General features: G+C 37.2%; 1 protein-coding gene across 1 annotated transcript in view; it reads left to right on the top strand.

The window, feature by feature from the left end:
• Positions 1–26864, top strand: part of LOC149848503 (1,4-alpha-glucan-branching enzyme 1, chloroplastic/amyloplastic-like) — a 175410-nt gene that overhangs the window by 73615 nt on the left and 74931 nt on the right. Inside the window, exons 10-11 of the mRNA XM_089995773.1 lie at positions 253–374; positions 2853–2972. Of these exons, the coding sequence (XP_089851899.1) occupies positions 253–374; positions 2853–2972 (242 nt within the window). The remainder of the gene's footprint in view (positions 1–252; positions 375–2852; positions 2973–26864) is intronic.

Raw genomic sequence — 26864 nt, 5'->3', positions numbered from 1 at the left:
TATGTTTCCAGTATTTCTTCTTGCTTCATAGGATAACTTTTTGCATTTTTGGTGATCTTATATATGCTATCATATATGTATTTAGTTTTAGCTTCTTGACAGACTGAAGCATATCTTAAACATCCACGTGTTTTTACCACAGCACTGTTGGTTTTGTTTTGTAACTTGCTGGTATTTTGAATTTTGCTCCTTTTTTCACTATTGTGCCTATCTGTTTCATACTGCTCTAGCAATTTTCCTTTTGAACTGCAGGAGCCTAAGATAAACACATATGCTAACTTCAGAGATAAGGTTCTCCCACGTGTCAAAAGGCTTGGGTACAATGCTGTTCAACTCATGGCTATTCAAGAGCATTCCTACTATGCAAGCTTTGGGTACCTCCTCTTTCTTACTGATGCTGTCATGAAATCTGTTTCTCACTAGGTGGATAGTAGATTGAGAGGTGGTATTTCAGTACGGTTATATTTCTTTAGGTCATTGCATTTTGTTTAAGAACTAACCAGCAATGCGATTCTGTTTGTACAACTTATTTTGCTCTCTTGTTCTATCTCTTCTCTCTCAAAAGAAAGTCTTTTAATTCCCAATTGTTCTGTCTGTTTTTTGATTTGGCAAAAATGAGTGCATGGAATAATTGAGATGGTGATTCAGCTGCTTGAATTTGGTGGTAGTTTAGTCTGATGAGATCTTTTTGTCACTGAATTGGTGCATCTAAATAGGCACCTGGCCAGGTTCCTGTAATAATTCCACTGAGATGAGGAATTCAATGCTGCCACTTGCAAATTCCAACGAACTTTTTTGTGGCAGGATTCAGTTTCACTGAATTTCATCACAGTGTTAAGAAAACCATTTATATAAAAATGATGGATATGCTAATACCAAAGATTGTGGTGTATGTTATGAATCTTTACTATTGTCATTGCATGAGATACAAAGAGGTGAACAATATATCAGATACAATTATGAGCATGTAAGAACTAGATGAAACAAATTCTAGTTTCTTTTTTTTTGCTATGATGTATATCTTGTGAGTTGGAGTTCCATAAAAGTTATTCATTTGATCAGCTTAATGTCTTGTCCTTGATTATGGACAACAAATGATCTAATGGAGGATAGAAAAAATACAACCTATTGTTTTCAGTGCATTGTTTGCTTGGACGTCCTAATTTTCTGAAATATGAAATTAGTTTTTGCAATAATGATGGTCGACTCTGGTTTAGGGAATGTTCTTTGGGTGCTTCATTTTTCCAGTGTGACATGTGAGATGTTGAATGCTTCGAACATGGAATAAAGCTTAGTTTTAAATATTTCACAATGCTGTGATGGTTAACTCATCAAGAAATCAACACTTATATGCATTACTATCACCCACTTTCTTGTCTCTGCAAAGGGTTCTAAAGCCAAGAATAATCAGGTGAGCTTTTCTCATTGCTTTTGATTTGACAAATGTTATGAGTAGGTTACCGATTTTACATATTTAAAAAATTCCATATTAGTGCAAGATTTTCATGAAATGGTATTAAAGGTGTTCTATTGTGATGCTTATATTGGAAACTTTCAATGTATTGCAACGTACAGAAAAAGCTTATCATAATATTTCCATTTTTTTTAAATGCTTCTAATTTGATTATATCATTTATATGAATTCTGTATGTCATTTTGATTGATGCCAACTATCTATGTATATTGTTTTTGAATGCAATAGTGAAGTCTTTTTTCTATATTTTCTGTATTTTTATTCTTATTTTACAGAAATATCAAGAGAAAAGTACTTTTTTGGGATTTTTTTTGGAGGAACTTCCTATAATATTGGTTACCTGGTCACAAGCTCATGTTTTTCACTGCTTGGTGCTTTTAAGGAAGTTTCTTGTCAGCACAATAAAGTAAGATCATAATTTTGGTAATTGGTACTGTTTGTCGGTCTAACAATTGGGGTAAGGCTTGATGATGATGATGTTGGTCCAACCACTATTCATGGACAGGAATAAGAGAATGGTCTTCCACATTTTACAATAGAAAGTTTGCTCTTTCACCACTTATTGTGGTTTGAAGCTTTAAAATAAACTCCTGATTTATGCATTGATCTGTGTAAGGCCTATTTAGTTTTCATTTTTCAAAGCAATCTCCAAGGTTCTCCTTTGAATCCAGGAGGTTGTTCCATAAAATTCTTGATGTGTTCTTGCAAGAACAGCTGTTATTTGTATCATTTCTTCGGAGCAACATGCCTACTGTGCATTCCTTGGTCTTCTTTTTTGGCCTTTACAATGACCAAGCCAGCTCTTTCTGATTTAGATGAATATGCTACTTTCCTCCAGCTCTAGCGTTCTCCAATAAGCAAATACTGTTATCTAATTTGATAAAGAAACTTTCTTTCAATTAATGGGATACGGGTGAAAAGTACAAACAAGCATGACCTTGCTTTACTAAATAAAGGTATTCAACCAACACCTATAAACATGGCCATCATGTGGTGACCTGATTATCTGTTGGTGCATTTGGATTTGGTTTGTTTCTGCTTATCATTGTCTCATCTTCTTATGTAGTCAGTATGCCCATTATAATGCTGCTCATCCATGGTGGTTTTTGATTAATCATTGACTTCTTGCTTTATGTAAGCCTATTAGTCGTTCTGGGCACTGTTGAAGCATGTTCATCTTTTCTGTTTTGAATGTATATTGGATTTGTAGGTATAGTTTGGTTGTAAAGAAATCCTGCAATTACCTAATTCATATCGTTGTAATGCTATAACAACCAGTTGCACAATGACCCAAGTAGCGATATGTAGTTGCTTTGTGGTCTTCTTTCCTTTCCTGTACTCTATATGATATGGTTACACTTTGAGATTCATTGTGCAGGTACCACGTAACCAACTTTTTTGCAGTTAGCAGTCGTTGTGGAACTCCAGATGATCTGAAATCTCTTATTGATAGGGCTCATGAACTGGGCTTGGTTGTTCTTATGGATATAGTACACAGGTCAGATTTGAATTTCCTTCATAACACCAAAGCGTAAGATAAATTATGTTTTACACCTTTATTATATGATAAAAGTGCAATGTCTTAGTGGCATTCAATATATGGTTTTGAAACTTATGCCAACTTATACACTAATGTGAATATCATCTACGGATGTATTACAAACTTGATAAAAGGAACTGTTATCATATTAATACAACATTTATTGCACAAGATGCTTTATTGATCCGGTTGAGGATTTGATGATACCAGTGGTGCTACAAAACTTGAATAAGCTCTTGTTTTAAGATTTGAACTATGCAACAATATTGGGAAAAATGTGAATATGCTGAATGATGATTAATCTAGCAGTATCCTTGAGTAAACCTCTCTTTCGTTTTAGCATATGACATGATCCAACATGGTTCGTATCAGAACTTTAGGAGTCTTCCAGAACGAAATTTGAAAATTTTAGAAGCCTCTAAAAACAGTCACATTATTGGTAACTGCTGATTGCTTCTTACCTGAAATAGTGTATGATTAAGACCCTGAAATGTAGTATGGTTAAGAACCCTTGCTAAATTGGTATTGTTATGTAGGCATTTTCTGTTTTTCTCTAAATGATACTTGTTTGAAGTTTGAACCATAGATTTGGAGGATTTCAAGCCACACTCTTCAAGCACACAGTGTATAATATAGTCCACATAAGATATAAGTCAGAGAAAGGAAGTAATAGTTATGGCTATTGTTATAGCACACAACATGCTTGTTTTGCTTGCAAATAAGTCTTGTCCCCTTCTATTACAAGACACATTGAGATGCTTTCTCAAACTCATGTTTTAATCTCTGGCATAGTTGCAGCTGATTTTACCTCAAGTTTTCATGGACTGCATCTGTAGTGTTTCCTTATGATTATGAAGTTTCATTTGTGAAGCACTTAAAAAAGTTTGTTGGCAAACCACTAGTTTTGGTTCTGGGTCTTCTAAACCATCAATGCAGGAGATCCGAACCCATTTTTTGTTGTGATCCTTTGATAAAAAAATTCATTCTCGTCATAAAAAAAGTGAGGCAGAACCAATAAAGAGTTCTTTTTCGATCCATCCCTGGGGTTGAATACCTCATTCAATAAATTTGTTTGATCCAACCTCATATGATGTAGGAATCCAGGGTTGATATTCAGTGAGTCAAAGACATGAACTAGGTTGTTCTTCACTTGATGTGAATATGATGTCATATACTGTTTGATATCTAAGTGAATGCTTACTTTGAGTCTGATGGGCAGTTGTAGTACTGTTAAGTGCCTCAGAGCATGTATTGGCAGGGGGTTTGAAGTTTTGAACAACATGAATATGGTTATGTTTCAGCTTTATATTCACTAGTTGAAATTAGGATAATTCAGATGTCATCTCTTTTGAGCGATTCTTGGTTGATCTCACTATGACAAATACCTATTAGAGTATATAAATTGAGATCACACAAGTTGACATGCTTATTCCTTGATATGTTGATATCATTGTTCTGTGATGCTTTAAGATGCTATTGCTCATGCCTAGATATTTCTAGATCAGCTGAAAATGAAAGTGCAACAGTTAGGTAACTAAGGTGTCAGAATTAATGAAGAAAATGGATGCTTCATTAATGAATAAAAGGAAAATCTCAGCCAACATTGGATTTATTTATAATTGTTTTTAGTAGGCCAATATTTTCCCGAGATTTTGCTGTTAACATCAACATTTTTCAAAATTTCCCGAGATATTCCATCATTGAGAAATTGCTAAGAACAACATTTGTGACTGTTGTAAACCATACGTGATCCTGAAAGGGGAAAGAAAAAAAAGGGAGGGGCTGGTGTCACTAAGTGGTACAGAACCCGAGACACGACCAAACAAAAAAACAATAGGAACTAAAAGATAAACATAGCCAAAAGTAATGAACATGTGCATTCACAAGAACACCAAGAAATAAACAATTTTATTGATAACAAAAACATACAAAAATGTACAAAGCATCCTCGCTACAAACACTCAATCACACACCCTATGCATACATCCATCTTCTAACGACCCCAACTCCGACCTGTTAAAAGTGACAATTTTTTTTTAAACAATTGCGGAAACATTCCTAGAGACCTGGGGCCTTATAGTCATAATCACATCCAACACCACAAGAGATCTTACACTACCGTCACTGAAAGCAAACCAACTTTATTCATTCAAATTTATAATGTCTAGAGACCACTAACATGAGCAATAATAACAATCATAAAATAAAAACAAGTCTTTAAAGTAGAGCCCCTCTATCCAAATTGAACACTGTCTAGCAGTCATGTAACTCTCGTAGCTCCCTGTGATAGCAAATCCCATCATTGAGTCTCAACAACTTTGCAAAACACAAGTAAAGTGTCAGAATGCGAGATCCTGCGTACGAATTCCTCTATCAATTCAAATAAGTAGAAAGAATATAAATTAGATTCAAACAATATTTTTAGAGATAAATGTAACAACTATCTCATGCTTCAATTGATTATTTATGCATTCTAAGAATAAGAATTATGTAACACGAGATGTCACATTCTAGAAGTCAATAAAGTTCCATGATCTAATGCAGATCAGTAGAATGCATGGATTCAATGCACATGCATGAATAACGTATTAAGTTATTATCAGTCTTCTTTTTGTATGCATGTCCCTACTTAATGCACACATTTTTGTTTATTTTTTTATTACCACAACTCACAAATACTCAAAACGGGTAAACAAATTTCCGAGTTCAAGTTGGATCCTCAGTTGTAGCTTAATACACAAATTTGTATTTTAATACTGAGTCTCCTACTTGGCCCTCGACCGACTTCAGGATTCAGCACCATTCATCGGAACATTAGAATTTAACACCCAATGTCGGGACATTAGGGAAATCAGCATCCACTAATGCCACTTTCTTGGTATACCGATGAGACAGCTGCGTCTACACCCCCCAGGCAAAGTGGCAGAATCTCCCTAAAACCGTGGTTGGGAGGTGAACCACCTAGTCGGTTTAGGGGCACAAGCACACACGAAGTTTTAGTATCCTCACGGTTCCCCAAAACTGTAATCCATGATTCATACACTAAAGAAGGGACACTCAGAAAAAACATTAATTACACTGTTATCTTGTTTATCTTTTCATTTAAAATAATAATTTATTTCAATTATTTGTCTTGCAATTCAGCATGTAAAAATACCAAACATTTCGTTTCACAATTCAACATGTAAAACTCATCACGGGACCATGGCTCGTTATCACATGAAACAGTGCAATTAGTTTAAAAACATTAAGTTGATTTTTGCGATGCATAAAACTAACCATGGAGCAACACTTGCTCAAGGCCCACCCGGCCTGCGGTGATTCACTTTTGACCACCGATGCATCAATGCAAAAACCATGATGAGCATGCATATATGACATTATTCATCATGTTCACAAATGCATATTCATGCAACCATAACGAGAATGCACATGTATAACCATTTCACATATGCCTATGATCACATGATTGCAAAATATATCATTCTTTTCACGATTCATTTCATGCCCAATATGTACCCATGCATGTGATCATGCTAGTACAACAACAATGTAATTATCAGATTTTTATTTTTCTTGCATGCATAAGTACATAACAACATATTAAGTGTCATAAACAAACAAAACCAACAATTATTTTTACCATTTCAGGTCAGCTTGGGATACAACACATACCCGAGTCCAAGCCTTGCTGCCCACACTTGGGACAACACTGATAGCCGCATGTATATATTCCAATGCGCATGTGTACACGTGCATAACAGTCCCATTATGAACATACAAAACTGAACGTGTACAAACATGCAAAGCTGCATTTTATACATGTATACATTTAATACCTATGTCACAGGGATTCGGCTAGCAGGGTGCTGCACCCGCGTCGACGCGGGTGCGGTCAACCCGATCCTGGGTGCGTTGACCGGACCCAGGGTCATTTCGGTCCATTTTTGTTTGGATTTTTTTTTTAAAAAAAAAATTTTGCCCTACGAAATAGGCTGCAAAATTTAAAAAAATAATTTATGCTGACAGTTGCTTGCTGTTGTTGCTCTTGTTTTATAAAGGGGCACTTGTGTCCACGACATCTGACGAGCTTTGTTGGCATCCCATGCTATTCCTGCCTTCAAACAATTAATTCACAGCGTTGGAAAACATACTATTAACTTGAAAATGATGATCTATCTTCCTCAAAAATTAAAACCAAAATTCAAGAGCCTTTTGAAGTCTTTATGCTTCAACCAACCAGATCCTTTTTCATCAAGGATTTTCTCTCTCCATAATAAATGATAATGGTGGTGGTAGAGCCTTGGTGGCTATTAGTATTCACTTTTCTCCTGATGAGATGGGTGCTCTAGTCGTAGCCTTGTGTAGACCTCTCTTTTCCACATGTCAAATCCAATAAATTTCTTTTAGCTGTCATCTATGTGCAACTGTATATAAAATGAAATTTGAAGAACCCTAGGCAGTGGTGTGGCAGTGGTGCCGTAGGCTTCGTGAAGACTCTCTCCAACAAACCACGTCAAACCTTTCGCTTATATTTTTTTCGTGAAGACCAGGGAGTTTCAGACATGATTAAATCATGACAGTCAGCAGAATGCAGCAGGCTGGGTCGATCAGATTGCCAATCCTTTCGGTTCATCAATTTTGTCCCGTTGAGCTAAAGTACACAACAAGCAGAACGTGGGTAACAAGTCTTCAAACAAACACACCTGCAAAAAAAACTGAACCCCGACCCGCGCCGGGGGAACCCCCGACCCCCTTCTCTCTCTATATATATATATTTACATTTTTCCCCTGCAGCACCCCCGCACCCGGGTTTTTTGGAATTGCCGAATCCCCGCACCCGCACCCATGTGACATAGTTTAATACCTAGCCTGTATAAAAATCAGGACTTTAACAGTTATCGTTCTAGATATAAAACATGAGCATTAAACATATTAATTCTGATCATAATTAGGAAACAATTAACATACTAACTTCTGAACATAATCATGAATATTTAACTTTTGAACATGTGTAACATATATACGTAAATCTGAACACACATGTGATTCTGGTAATTTTTCAAAGCATGTAAGTTTGAACCTTAACTTATATATATATATATATATATATATATATATATATATATATATATATATATATATATATATATATATATATATATATATATATATATATTTCTTCAGCATGCTTATGTTCGGCTGGGCCTATACTGGACACATGCCTGCCCTACCGAAACGGGTTCGGCTGGGTCTGACAGGTGTAATGAAGTGCCAAATGAGAAGGGCAAAGTCTCCAAGCGAAAGCACGGAAGCACACACATATACAAGAGGCCACAAAAGGGCAAACTAAACCACAAAAGTGGTCAAGCACAAAAAGAAGTAAAAAAATATGTTTCACTTCATAGAATGCTTCACTAGAAGCTTGGTAAATACATGGGGCTGTGCCCCTTATTTATACACAGCAAGGGACCCAAGGAGGGGCTCCCATAGAGTCGTTGGAGCCCCTCCAACAGTCATATTTATGACCGTTGGAGGGGTCCAACGACTCTATGTGGACCCCTCTCAAATGAATAAAAAGAAAAACAAAAAAACAGAAAAAGGAAAAAGAATAAAGGAAAAAGAAAGAAAAGAAAGCATATCAAAGATATGCGTGTACAGGTGAAATGACAGAAATACCCCTATCGGGTTTTACAATATATATATATATATATATATATTTATATATATAGATAGACACATAGACATATATATATATATATATATATTATATATGTGTATGTGTCGTAATCTCTCTCTCTCTCTCTCTATATATATATATATATACATCATATTTTAACACCCCCCCTCAAACACATGGTGGAATTACCGAGAGTTTGCTAAGGAGGAAGTAGAAGCGAGGCAAGGACAAAGCTTTGGTGAAGAAGTCCGCCAACTGATATTCGGTAGGAACATATGGGAGTTGAATGGTGCCTCGTAAGAACTCATCTCGAACAAAATAACAGTCCATCTTAATATGCTTCGTTCGTTCATGAAAAGTGTGATTGCTAGCAATATAAATGGAGCTCTTGTTGTCACAACACAACTTTGAAGGAGTTGAGAATGAGACACCCATATCTTTAAGTAAGCTTCTTAACCATATAATCTCAGTTGTGGTAGTGGCCATCGCACGATATTCTGCTTCGGTAGACGAGAGAGAAACTTTACGCTGCTTCTTACACCTCCAGGAGATAAGTGACTCCCCAAGAAACACACAATAGCCTGTGGTAAAAATACGATCATCGGGGTTACCCCCCCAATCAGAGTCAGTATACGCAAGTAAAGTAAGAGGTGAAGAAGAGGATAAGAATACTCCCTTAGTTATGGAATTTTTTAAGTATCTGATAATTCTCATTACTGCTCCTATGTGAGTAGTGGTGGGAGCAGTCTGAAATTGGCTTGCACTATGAACTGCATGTGAAATGTCAGGCCTGGTGATAGATAAATATGTTAAGGATCCAATCAATTGACGATAAGGCGTGGGGTCTGCTAAAGGAGTGCCATCATTGGCTCTCATCTTGGCATTGATCACTTCTGGAGTCTCCACCCTTTTGTCATCTGTCAGCCCAGACCTAGCAATAATATCAGAGGCAAGCTTCATCTGAGATATGACATACCCCTTGGGGGAGTATGCAACTTCAGTTCCTAAGAAATACCTTATAAAGCCCATATCAGACATATCAAAATTTTCCTTAAGAATATTTTTAATAAGATCAATACCTTTCTTATCATTACCTGTGATAATCATGTCATTAACATATAATAACAAAATTGTTATGAATTCATTAGAAGATTTAACAAACAAAGCAGTATCAGTGTAACATGAGGAGAAACCATTATCAAGAACTACTTTCCTAAAAAGATCATACCAAGCTTTTGGTGCTTGTTTCAAACCATAGAGAGCTTTGTTTAATTTTAGAATATTACCTTTCCCAATTTCAAGGCCCGGCGGAGGGTCCATAAGAACTTTTTCACACAGAGTTCCATTTAAAAATGCATTTTTAACATCAAGTTGATATATCGGCCATTGTTTGATGGATGCTAAAGCAATTAGGGTTCGTACACTAGTCATTCTGGCTACATGAGCAAAGGTTTCTTCATAATCAATCCCATATTCTTGGGCGTAGCCTTTAGCAACCAAACGAGCTTTGTATCTTTCAAGAGACCCATCACATTTGGTCTTGACTTTATATACCCATCTACACCCAATTGCTTATTTTCCTATAGGTTGAGGAATAATGCTCCAGGTTTGAGCCTTGTTAAGAGCCTCTAATTCAATTTTCATAGCCTCAATCCAATGTGGGTGATCTTTAGCTTCCTTGAATGAGGTAGGCTCATGATACGAATGTATTAACATGAGACATGCCCTATAATTCGGAGAAAAAGATTCATAAGACACAATTTTTTGTGGTGGCCTACTAGTACGAGAATATCTCCTAAGTGGATTGTTATCAATAGATTCTTCTAGAGAGAAGTCTTGAGAGTATCTGTCAATAGCAGGTTTATGTTCATTTCCTATCCGCCGGGTATATACATTTACATCATTAAGGTTTTCATTTTGGGAAGTATTATCATTATAATGTAAAATTCCATCACAACTAGTATCACAAGTAATTACCTCAGGAGATTCAATTCTAGGAGCTAAGTCGTATAGAAAAGAATAATCGATGTCTTCCTTAGATGTGTGGATATCGAAACCATTTTGATCTTCAATAAAGTTTACATTTCTTGATACATATAATTTATTGTTTCGAATGTCATAGCATCTATAGCCTTTTTGATTCTCACCATAGCCAATGAACACACATTCAATAGCTTTAGGTGACAACTTATCTTGTCCTAGACTAAGTACAAAACATTTGCATCCAAAGATTCTTAGTCTATTAAAATCTGGAGTAATTTTAAATAATTTTTCAAAGGGCGAAACATTTTTTAAAGAAGAAGAGGGCATATGATTCACAAGATATGTTGCGGTGAGAAGAGCTTCAGCCCAAAAGTTTTTAGGAACATTTTTAGACACAAGAAGAGTTCTTGTGGTTTCGATTAAGTGTCTATGTTTCATTTCCGCAAGACCATTTTGTTGCGGAGTTTTAGGACAAGATCGTTGGTGCAAGATTCCATTTGTTTTAAAATAATTTTGAAAATCTTTAGACATGTACTCTCCTCCTGAGTCGGATTTAAAAGTGGCTATATTGTGTTGAAATTGATTTTGAACAAGAGTGTGAAACTCTTTAAAATTAGTGAAGACATCGGATTTATTTTTGATAATGTAAACCCATGTGTATCTAGTAAAATCATCAATAAAAGAAACATAGTAAGAGAAGCCCCCTTTGGACATAACGGGTGCCGGTCCCCATACATCGGAATGCACAAGTTCAAAAGGCCTTTTTGACACAAAATTGCTATGAGAATATGGAAGAGAGTGAATTTTCCCAAGAATACAATCATTGCATGTAAATGTATTTGTATTACAAAATTTTTCCAAAAACGGAAAAAAATACAACTTGGAAATACTAGGGTGTCCAAGTCTCTTATGCCAAGTCTCAATATCTTTGGATTGAACATGATTACAAAATGATTTGGATGGCAAAGACAAAAAATCCATATAGTAAATGTCCCCTATTCTATGGCCTTGCCCAATCCGCTTCCCGGACCGGAGATCCTGCACATAGCAATGGGTTGGTGAAAACGAGACATTACATTCAAAATCGGTAATTTGAGAGACCGAAAAAAGATTTAGATTAAGTTTTGGAATAATTCGGATTTTGGGAACAAAAAATTCTTTGTTTTGGTCATAAGTTTTCTCAAGGTTTCCAATGCCTTCAACATTTAAAGATGTTCCATCGGCGGTGGATACATATGATTTAAATTTATTGAGACTTGGTTTTGATAAAAGTGATGCATTTGGAGTCATATGGAAAGAGGCACCCGAGTCAAGAATCCAAGAAGTCATACCTGAAAAAGAGGAGATGGCGGCACCGGAAGTGGAAGGTGAAGAGGATGATGTAGAGGCGTTCATCTTTATAAATTATTGAAGAGTTTCGGTTAGATGCGCGATGAACTCCTTTATGTCACCATCCTTCTTTGAATCTTCATTGATGATTGGAGGAATTTCCCCCACGGAAGCCACCTTCTTTTTGAATCTAGGGCAATCAGGACGAATATGGCCCGGTTCATTACAATTATGACAAACGATTTTTCTTCCTCCACCACCATTATTCTTCCAAAATTGTGGTGGTTTATATGATCTTACATTGTTGCCGGGTCTAGACACGGCATGCACTTCGTCAACATCTCTTTTCAAGGCCAAACGGGTTTCTTTTTGACATAAATCGGCCAAAATATCGCTTAGAGGAGTAGAGGCCCTATGAAGTAGAGATCCTCTAAGTTCAAATTCGGGACGAAGTGTTAAAAGGGGGGAGCCCTCGTTCTCCTGTGAACGTGCGAAAGAGAGAGAGAGAGAGAGAGAGAGAGAGAGAGAGAGAGAGAGAGAGAGAGAGAGAGAGAGAAAGGGGGATTTCAGAGAAAGGTCGTGCGTCAATCGTGACTGCACCTTTCATTGTATTTAAAGTTTAAGTGAATATAACTAGGGTACAAAAATACCCCTTAACAACATGCTAATGTACATTAAAAAAAACACTAATTGGATCTGGACCCGATCCATTATGTAAGTGGATCGGGTCAGCCATATACACGATGACTTCTTTTCACCCTCCCTCAAGTTGTGCATGGTGCTGAACCATGAACAACTTGTTTTTCAGAAACCAAAATCTATCCTTTGTCAGCCCTTTAGTGAGGATGTCATCAACTTGTTCTTCAGTTGGCACATATATGGGCTCAATCTCTTTGTCTTCAACCTTTTTTCTAATAAAATGTTGATCTATTTCAATGTGCTTTGCTCGACTATGGTGGATGGGATTGAAGGACATGTTGATGGCACTTTGATTGTCACACAACAACAGTGATCGAGCAATCGGTTCTCCCATTTCTGTCAGGAGATGTCTTATCCATGTAGCTTCGGTCGTGGCAGTGGCCATCGATCTATATTCAGCCTCAGTGCTTGATCTAGCAACCGCCTTTTGTTTTCTACTGCTCCAAGATTCCAAGTTTGGCCCAATGAAGTTGCAATAACCGGATACTGATCGTCGTTCGTCTGGATCACCCGCCCAATCAGCATCAGCATAAGTGACGATCTCATGGCCCTCACGGTCCCCGCCTGGATCTAAGTCTCTTTTCTTGTATACCAGCCCATCACCAACCGTACCCTTCAGGTAACGAAGTATACGTTTGACTGCCTCCATATGTGACATACGAGGTTCATGCATGAATTGGGATACCTGATTAACCGAATATACTATGTCAGGTCTAGTAAAAGTCAGGTATTGCAACATGCCAACTAAGCTGCGATACTTAGTGGGATCTCCATATACATCACCTTCCTTTGAACTCAGTTTCTGATGAATGACACTTGGAGTTGTCAACGGCTTGCAATCTGTCATGCCTGCTCTGCTGAGAATGTCCAACGTGTATTTGTGTTGAGTAAGGGTGAGTGTATCATTTCTTTTATCAACTTCTACCCCAAGAAAATATCGCAGCTCTCCCAAATCTTTCATCTTAAATCTCTGATTTAATAACTTCTTTACCTCCTCAATGTAACTTTTACAGTTCCCTGTGATGATGATGTCATCTACATATATTAATAGAAGAGTAGTGACTCCTTGTTCATTGTGAATAAATAATGAGTGATCCAGAAGGGACCGAGAGAAGCCATGCCGTTGTATTTCTAAAGAAAAACTGTCGAACCAGGAACGAGAAGCTTGTTTCAAACCATAGAGGGCTCTCTTTAACTTGCATACATATTTTTTGGCGTCTCGTTCGGCATATCCGGTGGGTTGTTCCATGTAGACTTCTTCTTTTAAATCTCCATGCAGAAACGCATTCTTTACATCCAGCTGGCTCAATGTCCATCCATGTTTAATGGCTAGACTCAACACAATGCGAATGGTCCCCATTTTAACTACAGGGCTGAAAGTTTCATCAAAGTCCAGGCCTTCGTCTTGTGTGAATCCCTTGGCTACAAGTCTAGCCTTATACCTTTCGATGCTCCCGTCTGGTTTATACTTTATCTTGTACACCCATTTTGACCCAACAACATTTCTGTTTAGTGGTCTAGGTACAATCTCCCACGTCCCACATTCATGTAAGGCCTCCATTTCTTCATTCATTGCTTCTACCCATCTTCTAGAGCTCGCAGCTTGGTAGAACATGAGGGGCTCATCCTCTTTACTTATGGATGTCAAGAACAACTGAAAATCCAGTGAAATTTTTTTATAACTTACCCACCTGTCAAGCGGATGTCGAATCCGTGAGGATCTTCTGACATCCATCGTCTGCGAAGCGGATGATCCAGATGGATCTGTACTCGTGCAAGAAATGAATGAGGGCTCTTTCTCTCGCCGGGTGTACACAATACCCTTATATCTTGTTGGCTCCAAGTCATGTGTAACAGTCTCCTCCGTTTGAGTTTCATTGGCTGATTCCTCATGTGTCTCCTTCTGACTGCAATTTTCTGGACAGTCTACCTTACCATTGGAAAAGAGTTCTGAATTTAACCATGGGTAGTAGACCTCAATGCTGGGGCTCGAGTTATCAGCATGAAAGGTGGAATTAGCATCCTGATCATCAAAGTTCATTTCATCGAAAATTACATTCCTTGATATTTTGACACGCCTACTCAAGGGATCATAGCACCTGTACCCTTTGTAGTCTTCTGCATATCCTATAAATCTGCATTTTAAGGCTTTATCTTGGAACTTGTGCCTGAGTGAGCTGTCAATGTGAACATAACAAACAGACCCAAACACACGTAATTCATGATAATCAGGTTGTATGCCAAAAAGAGAGAAATATGGTGACTTGTGTTCTAAGATACTCATGGGCAATCGATTTATCACATGAACTGTGGAGTGAAAAGCCTCAGTCCATAACGATACAGGGAGGTTGCTCCCATGCATCATGCTCATAGCAGTCTCAACAATGTGTCGATGTTTCCTCTCAGCAATCCCATTTTGTTGAGGTGTATGCGGGCAAGACACTCTTCTCTTTATCCCATTATGTTGAAGGAAACTAACAAAGTCACTCGAGGAGAATTCACCTCCTCCATCACACTGGAAATTGAGAATGTTGGTAGAGAAATGATTTTGAACAAAAGAATGAAATCTCTGGAACAATCCAAAGACTTCTGATTTGTGTTTCATAAAAAATATCCAAGTATAACGTGAGTAACTATCAATGAAGATAAGATAGTATTTACTGCCAGAAAGAGAAGTAAGTGGAGCAGGACCCCAGACATCTGAACAAATGACCTTAAATGGCCTTGAAGCTCTTTTATTAATGGAAGTAAATGGTAAAACATGACTCTTACATAAATGACAGCTAGAACACTTTGTATCAACGACTTCTGAACTCAGACTGGACTCAGGGATGAGATTATTCGAGACAAGTTTTTCAATAAAATGACGACCACAATGGCCAAGACGACTATGCCAAAGTCTTGGCTTATTACATTCAGAAATAGTAAATATAAAATCAGGGTCAAAAGATTGACGTTGGTGAGGCTTCAAGGATGAATAGTTGGAATGAATGAAGGAAGGATCTTCTTGAAAGATGTACATATTGCCCCATCGTTCTCCTTCAGCGAATGTCTTCCTCGTGCGAAGATCCTTGACATAAACAGAAGAGGGAGTAAATTCAACTGAAGCATTAGCATCATCAACAAGTTTTGAGACTGAAACAATGTTCTTTTGAATATTAGGTGCATGGACGACACTTGGAAGTTTAAGAGAGGACTTTGACATGTGTATAGTGGCATTTCCAGTATGTGAGATTGTGTGATGAGATCCATCTCCTGTGACTATGCTATTCTTACCAACATAAGGAGTGAGAGTCAAGAGTTTACCTACATCACCTGTGACATGAGTAGCTGCTCCGGAGTCGACATACCTAATTCCTTTGTCATTTTGCTTCATATTCAATCCTGCCAAGGCTGCCAGCATCAACTCTTTTACTTCTCCATCCTTCCTAGCTTCTGCTTGTGAAGCTTTCCCTCTGTTTTGAGGGTTAAACCAACAATTCGCTTTAATGTGCCCTTTCTTGTTGCATAGGAAACATGTGGGAGTGGGTCTTTGTCCTTGTATATTGGGTGTTGGAAGTATGCCACGACCTCCATAGGTATTTCTCCCTTGGCCTCCTTTTCCTCGAAAAAAACTTCCTCTTCCTCGACCATAACTTATTCCCATAGCCAGCACATCCTGTGTTCCTGAATGCCCATGAGTATCTTCAGAAGATCCTTTCAGAGTCATTTCATATTGTAATAATTTCGCACGAAGATCTTCAAACTTTGGAAGTTCTGGTAAACATAGTAAGGTTGTCGTCATAACATGATAATCTGGCCCCAATCCACTCGAGGTTTGTTTAACTTTATCTTTTTCACTGACAAGACACCCAACAACAGCCAGTTGGTCTGTGATACTTTTCATTTTATTCAGGTATTCCATGATAGACATGGAATCTTTCTTCAGCATTTGAAACTCTCGCTTAAGAAACATAATTCTTGCCTCAGAAATTTGAGAGTATGTTTGAACTAGCGTATCCCACAGTTCTTTGGCCGAACAATCATCAGGAAGGGCAATAAGGACCTCTTGTGAGAGAGTTGAAGTGATGTATGCCACTAGTGATTGATCCCTTTTCATCCAAGCAACATATTCTGGATTCTTATGAAGAACAACAGACTGTTCTCCTTTATCATCCGCTTTTTCCTGCGAAAGGAATTCTGGAGGAGCGGGAACCGATCCATCCAGATGACCAGAGAGATCCTGACTCTTTATAAATGGGATAATCTGTCTTTTCCAGGTTAAGAAATTGAGGTTATTCAGTTTTTCAGAAACTAGTTGACCGAGAAAACTTGAGGACAAACATGATTGCCCATGAGTAAAATCCATTGGAGGGAAAAGCTGAACTCACACTTAAGTATATAAAGAGAAACAAAGCAAAACAGAAGGTTCGGCTAAGAGGACACTCGGTTGACAGGTGAACTAGAAAACAAGTTCACGTGATTTCTAGGTGCTGCAGAGAGTTCGGCTAAGAGGCTGATGTACCAGGTGATACTTTGCAGTCAGGACAGAGCAGAAGTTCAGAATGAAACAACAGACAGGTGCACTAGAAAACAAGTTCAGAATGAAAACAACAGACAAGTGAACTAGAAAACAAGTTCAGAATGAAAACAACAGAATTTCAGAGACAATGAAATCAGCAAAGATTAACAGAGGAATCACAGATTAACAGATTGTAGGAAATCAAAGGAATCACAGTGATTCTGTAATAAAAAAAAATTTTACGTCACCACAGAGGTTGCGTTTCCATTGGAGAAGGAAGACTCGAAGACAAACTGCACTTTGCGTTTCTAGAAAACTCGATCAGACTCAGAGGTTGCGTTTCCAGATGTACTCGGCTGAAGGATGGAGAAAACTCGATCGTTGGCAGACGTGATTGCTCGATCGTGGCTGAAGTGTCAATCGTTTTAGAAGAAGACTCGATCAGACTGCGATCGTTGGCAGGCGTGATGAAGGGAACAGCAGATCGTGGCTGTAGGGATCAACAGATCGTGATGAAGAGAACAGCAGAACGTGACAGGCCTGTGATGGAGAAAACTCGATCGTTGGCAGGCGTGATTCGTCGATCGTGGCTGAAGCGTCGATCGTGGGTGAAGAAGACTCGATCAGACTCAGCAGATCGTGGTCTTCTAAATAAGCTCTGATACCATGTTAAAAGGGGGGAGCCCTCGTTCTCCTGTGAACGAGCGAAAGAGAGAGAGAGGAGAGAGAGAGAGAGAGAGAAAAAGGGGGATTTCAGAGAAAGGTCGTGCGTCAATCGTGACTGCACCTTTCATTGTATTTAAAGTTTAAGTGAATATAACTAGGGTACAAAAATACCCCTTAACAACATGCTAATGTACATTAAAAAAACACTAATTGGATCTGGACCCGATCCATTATGTAAGTGGATCGGGTCAGCCATATACACGATGACTTCTTTTCACGAAGCCCATGAATAAATTGAAAGAACCTCTCTTTTTCCATTTGCTCTTGTCTCATAGCAATAGCACTTCCTTCCCATTGTGGTTCGAGAAGGACAAGTTCATCCCATAAAGAGGATAGAGCACTATAGTAGTCCCTAATGCTCATATCACCTTGCTTGGTAGCCCTTACCTTCTCTTGTAGGAAAAAATGCCTAGCAAGGTCTCTTTGGGTGTACATGCCTTTCATAAAAAACCATGCTTCATTGGCCTTTTTGAATTTTGCAAGGTTTGCACAAATCTTCAATTCGACATTATTCATGAACCATGCTAAGATTTTAGCCTGTTCACTTTCCCAATCTTCCATTTTAGAAGAATAATCAAGAATAGCCTTTTCTTTTTCTTCTTCGTTCAAGGCTTTTTCCTCACCTCCTTCAAACTTAGTTAATTTTAATTGTGGTTCCGGAATGGTTCCACATACGTAACCCCAAAGCTTTTTACCTTTGAGATTATTCTCCATAGCGGCCGCCCACATGCGGTAATTGGTCCCATCCAATTTGAATGAGAGATCGATCTTTGCATCTTTGTTGGCCATTTATAGAAAAAGAATTTATAAGACAAGAGAGAGGAGAGGTATTACTTGTCAAGGGAGGATCCGATGAAGCCTTCTTAACCAAGGCTCTGATACCATGTAATGAAGTGCCAAATGAGAAGGGCAAAGTCTCCAAGCGAAAGCACGCACATATACAATAGACCACAAAAGGGCAAAATAAACCACAAAAGTGGTCAAGCACAAAAAGAAGTAAAAAAATATGTTTCACTTCATAGAATGCTTCACTAGAAGCTTGGTAAATACATGGGGTTGTGCCCCTTATTTATACACAGCAAGGGACCCAAGGAGGGGCTCCCATAGAGTCGTTGGAGCCCCTCCAACGGTCATATTTATGACCGTTGGAGGGGTCCAACGACTCTATGTGGACACCTCTCAAATGAATAAAAAGAAAAACTAAAAAACAGAAAAAGGAAAAAGAATAAAGGAAAAAGAAAGAAAAGAAAGCATATCAAAGATATGCGTGTACAGGTGAAATGACAGAAATACCCCTATCGGGTTTTACAAAATATATATATATATATATATATATTTATATATATAGATAGACACATAGACATATATATATATATATATATATATATTATATATATGTGTATGTGTCGTAATCTATATATATAGATATATATATATATAAATATACATCATATTTTAACAACAGGCACTACCCCTGCCCATTTATTCCATTTGTTGTGTACCTCTCTCAGCCAACCGTGGCTGGGCTTTTTTTTTAAGACCATGCCCAGCTAACAAATGGTTAGGCTTTTTTTTTAAGACCATGCCCAGCTAACAAATGGTTAGGCCTACACAGGATGGCCATGGCCTGGCAGGCCAACCAAACCTGGTTCGGCTGGGCTGCCAGTCGGCCCACAAGCATAAAATATATATATATACCCAACCGACTGGCAGTCGGTTGGGGTTTTAAAATCTTTGCCAGCACCTTGCACAAGCCGAACCAGTGCAGGTCTGCCAGGGTCTGGCAGACCCGCCGAGTATGACTTGGCTGGGCTGCCAGTCACCCCATCAAAGGCATACTTTTTTTTTGAAACAACACCTGCTGTGCCTGGTAAAGTAGTAAACAATGCATGCATATACAATTTTATGATAAAATATGCATGGATAGGCAGATTCAAACTCAAGTAAGCATGTATTTATGCATATTCACGTCAAGAATATATGCATGTTCAGATTTGCACAGATTCATAAACCAATAAACATGCTTATGCAAATTTTCAGTTAAGTATGCATGCACAAACAAATTCATTTACAGGAAATACATGCATATGCTTATATCTCTTTGTTTTTATATGTAGGTACCTAGCCCAACCGAACCCAGTTCAGCTGGGTCTATGCCCTATTAAGACTCACCCAGCCATCACAGTGGCCGGGTCCTGTCACACGCATATGCCCAGCCGAATCCAAGGCTCGGTTGGGCCTGGTGAAAGCATATTATAAAACCCTTTTTTTTATTTTATAAAAAAAAACTAGAAACAAAATCAATAGTACCTAGTTGCAGACCTGTCCACCATTGCAATGGACAGATCTGTCCAGATTGGACAGCAGGTGCGCTGGGACAGATCTGTCCCGTCTGTCCTGAACTAAAAAGGATCAGACCTGTCCAGATCTGTCCGATTTGTTTCATGGACAGATCTGTCTAGGTATATATATATATATGTATGTATGCGAAATATGCACATAAATATTAAATAAGACACATCATTTTATGGATATTGCATCTCAAATTCGAAATACCACTAGATCACCATGTATATGTCGGTTTTCTCTATTTTTAAATATGGAAAACCGAACTAGATTCATGATTTTTTTATAAAATATCGCTTAAATCATATTTAAGCTCTTTTTCCCTATTCAAATCAAAAGTGATGAATCCGTATCTTTTTCTTTGATGATTGAAAAAGACGTTCGGAGAGCTTCAAAGCTTCGGAGAGGACGATGGCTTCTCCCTCCTTCTCTTTACCTTCTTTTCCTCTTTCCCTTCTCTCTCTCTCTTTCCTTTCTCTCTCTCTCTCTCTTTTCTTTCTTTCTCCCTCTCTCTTTTTCTCTCTCTAGTTCATGCCCCCCTTCTTTTTTTTCTTACTTTAAATAATGAGTGGCCCTAGAGGTGATGCCCCTCTAGGGTTTCTCATTTGGGGCTTGGGGATAAAGTTACTTTTCCTACTTTCCCTCAACTTCCCCTCCTTTTTTGCTACTTTGTTTCAAACTTCTTTTTTCCACTTACCTTCTTTTACTTTTACTTTTACTTTCCTTTTCTCTCTCCTTGTTTTAAGGTTAAAGTGGATTTTCTTCTAAAGGCTTACTATAAAGCAACTTTTGAAATTCGGAATTAATTTATATTTAATATTAATTTAATTATTTATTATCTAGAAGCTTTCAGAGGGTATCTTATCCCTCTGGGGGGCCTTTTTAACTTTAATTTGAATATAAAAACGAATTTAAAGCTATATTATTGTTGGGTATGAGTTTGGATCTGGATCTAGATCCAAGATCCAAATCCATATTCCAACCCCAATTGGATCCTGGGCTGAATCAAATCCTAATTAATATGGGTTTCGGATAGAGTCCATATCCATGTTAATTGGGATCAAAAGCATTGGATCCAGTCCGATCCAAATTCGGACCCGACCCGTCGAGGCAGTCTCTTTTTGAAAAAGACGATTTTTGAGCCAACTGTAGCTCAGATTGGGAAAAGTAAAATATTGTTGGACTCGGGATTCTGAGATGCATCCAACGACACATACTTTGAATTTCGCATCCGAAATTTGCCCGAATTTAACCTGAATTTTGCTCGAAATTCGCTTGAATTTAAAGGTCGAAAATAAAATTTTTCTCACCTTTTAATTGGCTTGTTTAGACCTTGTCGATGAGAACGGGGTCGATTCCAGACTCAAAGAACATGGACGTATTATTGTGGTTTACCCTGCGTCCAACTAACCGTTATGAATAGTCCTAATGGCTAGCTGGTCAAATCAGTTTGACCCAAAAAAGAAAAGTAAAAATACAAAAAGTACAATTATTTGTCATTTAAATAATGACTAAAATACAAAAGAAATAAATTTAAAATACCTATTCTACCCCTAGAAGCATACATTGAGTATACTCAATCTAAAGACTAAATGCCTAATAGGTATACCAAAGTTATACCTAGAATACAAAAAAGAATAAAGACAAATTACCAATACAAAGAACCAATAAGTATACCTTGGCCAATACACCACAATGTTACATTTATCTTAACACCCCCTCAAACTTACCTTGGGTAACCGGAGTTGACTTTATTGATTATCTTCACCAAATGCCTTCATTAGCTACCTCTATGGAATGCTGCACCGAAAACTTTCATAAGATCTTCAAGATTTTCAGCAGTCATTTACTCAAACTATCTTATCTTTGAGAACCTGTCAAATGTCCCAACTACAAAAGGAATATATCATAACAAAATACCTTTTAAAAATTAAAATTACTATAATAATAGGAAAATATATAATAAAACCAATTTGTTTTTAACAACAAAATAAACTGATATAGTTTTAGACAATAATTTAATATATGGAGAGAGGATGGTTGTGCACACCAAGCACAAAAATAAAATATATAGAAAACAAACTAATTAATTTTAAAACAAGTATCAAGAAATTTTTTTTTAAATAATATTTAAAATTTTTAGAAAAAGTAGTAACCATTCAAGCAAGACACAATAGTCATTAAGATTGATACAAGGACCATACCTCAAAAGCGATCTTAAGAATTCTAATTTACACAACCGTAACCACAAAATCTTAAGAAATAACAACATATTTCCAAGAAAACATAAAAAAAATACTAATCATAAGAAGATTGGACCACTAAAGCCCAAGCACATATTAGATATAAAATATCAAGAAGTGATAAGCAATCATGCATAAATAATATTCTATTGGCTTAGGTAAACATTGTTAAATTGTAATCCATAAGACAATGTATTTTATAATATATATTTTATATGTATAAAAGAAGATACAAATACATATATATTTCATGTATATGTACATGTATCCATCTACTTATATATATAATATATATTTCTTTCTTGTATTAGCTGTAGGGGTATTTTAGTCATTTTACGCATATTCATGTCGTTGAATATGATTGTAATTCTTCCTTTTCATTTTTCTTATTTTTGTAACTTTTTCTTTTATCTTTTTTTTACGTACTATTTCTGTACAGAGTCAGTAGCTGACTGTGTACAGTGTACAACAGTAAGTGGCTGACTGTTGTACACAGGTAAGAATAAGAGACGTTGGGCTGACTCCCAACGGCTCTAATTAGAGCTGTTGGGAATCAGCCCAACAACTCTTATGAGTTGCTAAAGCTTATAAATAAGGGCTATAAGCCCATTGTAAAGGTAGAATTTCAATAAGGAGTTGTCTCCTTAAGCTTATAAACACTGTGCTTTTATTGCACTTCTTTTGTAGTGTAAAGCTTATAAACACTGTGCATTTATTGCATTTCTTTTGTGGTGTAAAACTTATAAACATTGTGCATTTATTTTGTGTCTTGAGTATTTGAATTATCAAGTTTTTTGAAAACTTAATTGTTTGCAAGGATTCTTCACATGGTATCAGAGCAAGGTTAGAGAAAGAAAGATCACGTGGATTCTCAATTTTTTGGGTGCCTCAAAAAACGTGCCCTCAATTTTTTGGTGATTGAAGTGGATCCTTTTGTTCATCCAATATTTTAGAAGACTCTTCTATCAAGAAAGGTCTAAAAATCCTTTGTGGTACGTATTCTTTTTCATCATCTCTCGTCTCTAATGGGTGAAAAAGACTCATTTTTCTCTCGGCTTCAAACTCAATGGGTCCAACTATCACGTTTGGGCCGGAAACATGGAGGCTCATATTAAAGGAAAAGGGCTTTGGGGCTATGTCCAATGCTCGATTCCCGAACCGGAGCCAAAGATAACCTTGATGGAGAAAGGAGAAATAAAAATCCTTGAAGGCGAAGAAAGAGCCAAGGCTCTTGAAGACTACACCAAAAAGCATGAAGAATGGGAGATGAGAAATTTTAAAATCCTCTCATGGATTTTCTCATTCGTAGAAACAAGAATTAACGCCAATATTATCAAGTTTAAGAAGGCTTATCAAGCGTGGGAGTACCTTGAGAAGATCTACACCTCTAGGGACTTGTCACATAAATATTACCTCCAAAAGAGGGCACTAACTCTTCATCAAAGAGAAACGACTATAAGAGAGTATTTTGCCGAACTCTCTTCTATTTGGGATGAGCTTGCTATACTCGAAGCCAAGTGGAGTGGAGAAGCCATAGCGCTTCGTCATAAACAATTGGAAGAAGATAGATTTTTTAATTTTTTGAATGGGCTTAGGCCTGAATTCGAACAAATCCGGTCTTCTCTTTTATCCGCCTTCACTTCCCCCTCTCTTGAAGATGTAATTACTAAACTAAGTGGGGAAGAGACTCGTATGGGTATAAGCAAGAACAACCCAAGTGTTCTAGCTACACCTTCTAATAATGAAGAAAATGAAGGAGTTAATACCGTCTCAAGACCGGGGAGCAACTTAAGGACTTACAAGCCTCCTCATTTCAAGAATCAAAACTCAAGTGGTCAAAGAGGGAAGAAGGATTATAGCAAGCTTTTATGCCATTTTTGTAAGGAACCGGGGCATATCAAGCCTATTTGCCCAAAGTGGAAAAAGTTACTTGCCATGGCTACTACATCCTAACCTCAAAAGGAAGAGTGCTCGTCATCTTCAAATGGAGCTCTCTCATTGCAACAAATCGTGGATGCACTTCAACCTCTTCTAAAAGGGGCTATTTTCGGAGCCGCCATGTCAACCTCTTCTCCTCCCGGTAAGACCTCTTGGCTTTTAGATTTGGGTGCTTCTTTTCACATGACCTCAAGTTTTAGTTTTTTTTTTCGAATACTCAAAAAATCGCTCTCCATCTTTTGTTTCAACCGCTGATGGAACATCTCTTGAAGTAAAAGGAATAAGAAATTTTAAAAAACAAGGGTTCTTTATTCCAAAAATTAGATTTATACCCAAATTAAACTTAAATTTGATTTCCGTTTCTGAACTCTCGGATCATGGGTGTGATATACAGTTTTTATCTAACAAATGTTGGATACGGGATCTCCGGTCCGGGAGATTGATTGGGGAAGGCTCTAAGAAGGGCGATCTATACTATATCGATTCTCTTCAAATTCTAAAGAACCCGTTTTGTAATGTTGTCCAACAAAAGGATATTAATGTGTGGCACAAGAGACTTGGACATGCAAATATTGCAAAAATTTCTCATTTACCTTTTGTTAAAAGTCTATGTAAAAGTGATTTCACTTGTAACGACTGTATTCTTGTGAAAATGAAAAAATTGCCTTTTTGTCAAAGATCTATTTTTACAACAAGACCTTTTGAAATTATCCATTCGGATGTATGGGGACCGACACCCGTCCTATCAAAAGGAGGCTTTGCATATTATGTCATTTTTGTTGACGACTACACGAGATATTGTTGGATTTATTTTCTTAAACACAAATATGAAGTTTTCTTAATTTTTAAAACCTATCATATGATTATTAAAAATCAATTTAATGGGAATCTAAAAATTTTTAGAATTGACTCTGGTGGAGAATACCTTTCGAGTGAATTAAAAAATTATCTTGAAAGTCATGGTATTCTTCACCAAAGATCTTGTCCGAAAACCCCTCAACAAAATCAATTAGCCGAAAGGAAGCATAGACATATAATAGAGACAACTCGAACATTACTTGTTTCTCAAAACATCCCAAAAGGGTTTTGGGCTGAAGCGACTTTAACATCTATCTTATAAACTGACTACCTTCTAAAAACTTGAACTATCTCGCCTTTTGAAAAATTGTATATACCAAAGAACCCAACTATAGTCGGTTGATAATTTTCGGTTGTATGTTTCCAAAAATGTGAGTTTTCTGGAAAATGTTAATGCTTTTGAAAGGAGTGAACCCTTTGAAGAAAACATGGATTACTCTTTTTTATTTGAAATGTTAGAACATGATGATGATAGTGATCATAATGATGACGATTTCATTCATAATAACGTCAATGACAAAGAAAATGGCTCTTCCCATCCACCTATCTCCCAACATAGAAATGAAGGAGCATTGAGAGATCCTATAACATATACTCATAGAGATAGAAACAGTTTTAGGAGTGCAATTGAAAAATTCAGTGAACCTAATGGGTCTAATTCAACAAATGATGAAAACCTACAAAGATATGAGAGAAGTAGAAAGATGCCTTGTAGGTTTATTTCATATGATTCGTTTACTCTTAAACATAGAGCATGCCTTAGCGCCATTCATTCTTATATAGAACCCAAAAACTTTGAAGAAGCCAAAAAGAATAATGAATGGCTGAAAGCAATGTAATGTGAGCTTTCTGCTCTCAACAGGGCAAAGACTTGGGAGTTCCAAGATCTTCCTAAGGGTAAGAAAACAATTGGGTGTAGATGGGTATTTAAGGTAAAAACTAAGAGCGATGGATCTCTTGAGAGATATAAGGCTCAATTAGTTGCAAAAGGATATAGTCAAGAATATGAGATTGACTATGAAGAAACTTTTGCCCCTGTGACCCGAATGGTTGTTGTCCGATGTCTCATTACCATTGCCTCAATCAACAAATGGAACATCTATCAAATGGATGCTAAAAATGCTTTCCTAAATGGTGATCTGAATGAAGAGGTATATATGGATGCTTCACCAGGAATGAAGACTCCCAAAGGGAAAGTGCTCTGCCTTCGAAAAACACTTTATGGTTTAAAACAAGCCCCAAGTCTTGGTACGATGGATTTAACTCCGTAATGTTAGAAAATATTTTTTCTTCCTGTTTCACTAACATTACCTTATTTGTTAAAAAAACCAATGCAGGGATTGTCATTCTGCTCTTATATGTGGATGATATGCTCATAACCGAAAGCGATTCTAAAGGGGTTAAAAGCATAAAATCAATTTTAAAAGATAGGTTTGAAATGTCTGATTTGGGATTTCTAACTTATTTTTTGGGTATTGAAGTAACATACTCTCATAAAGGGTATTTTTTATCTCAAACTAAGCTTGCCTCTGAGATTATTGACAGGT

Source organism: Nuphar pumila, chromosome 1, assembly GCF_984573655.1.
Source record: "Nuphar pumila chromosome 1, dmNupPumi1.hap1.1, whole genome shotgun sequence".
Classification (NCBI taxonomy): Eukaryota; Viridiplantae; Streptophyta; class Magnoliopsida; order Nymphaeales; family Nymphaeaceae; genus Nuphar; species Nuphar pumila.
Note: the sequence above shows the minus strand (reverse complement) of the source record. Positions and strands in the feature narration are given on the sequence as shown.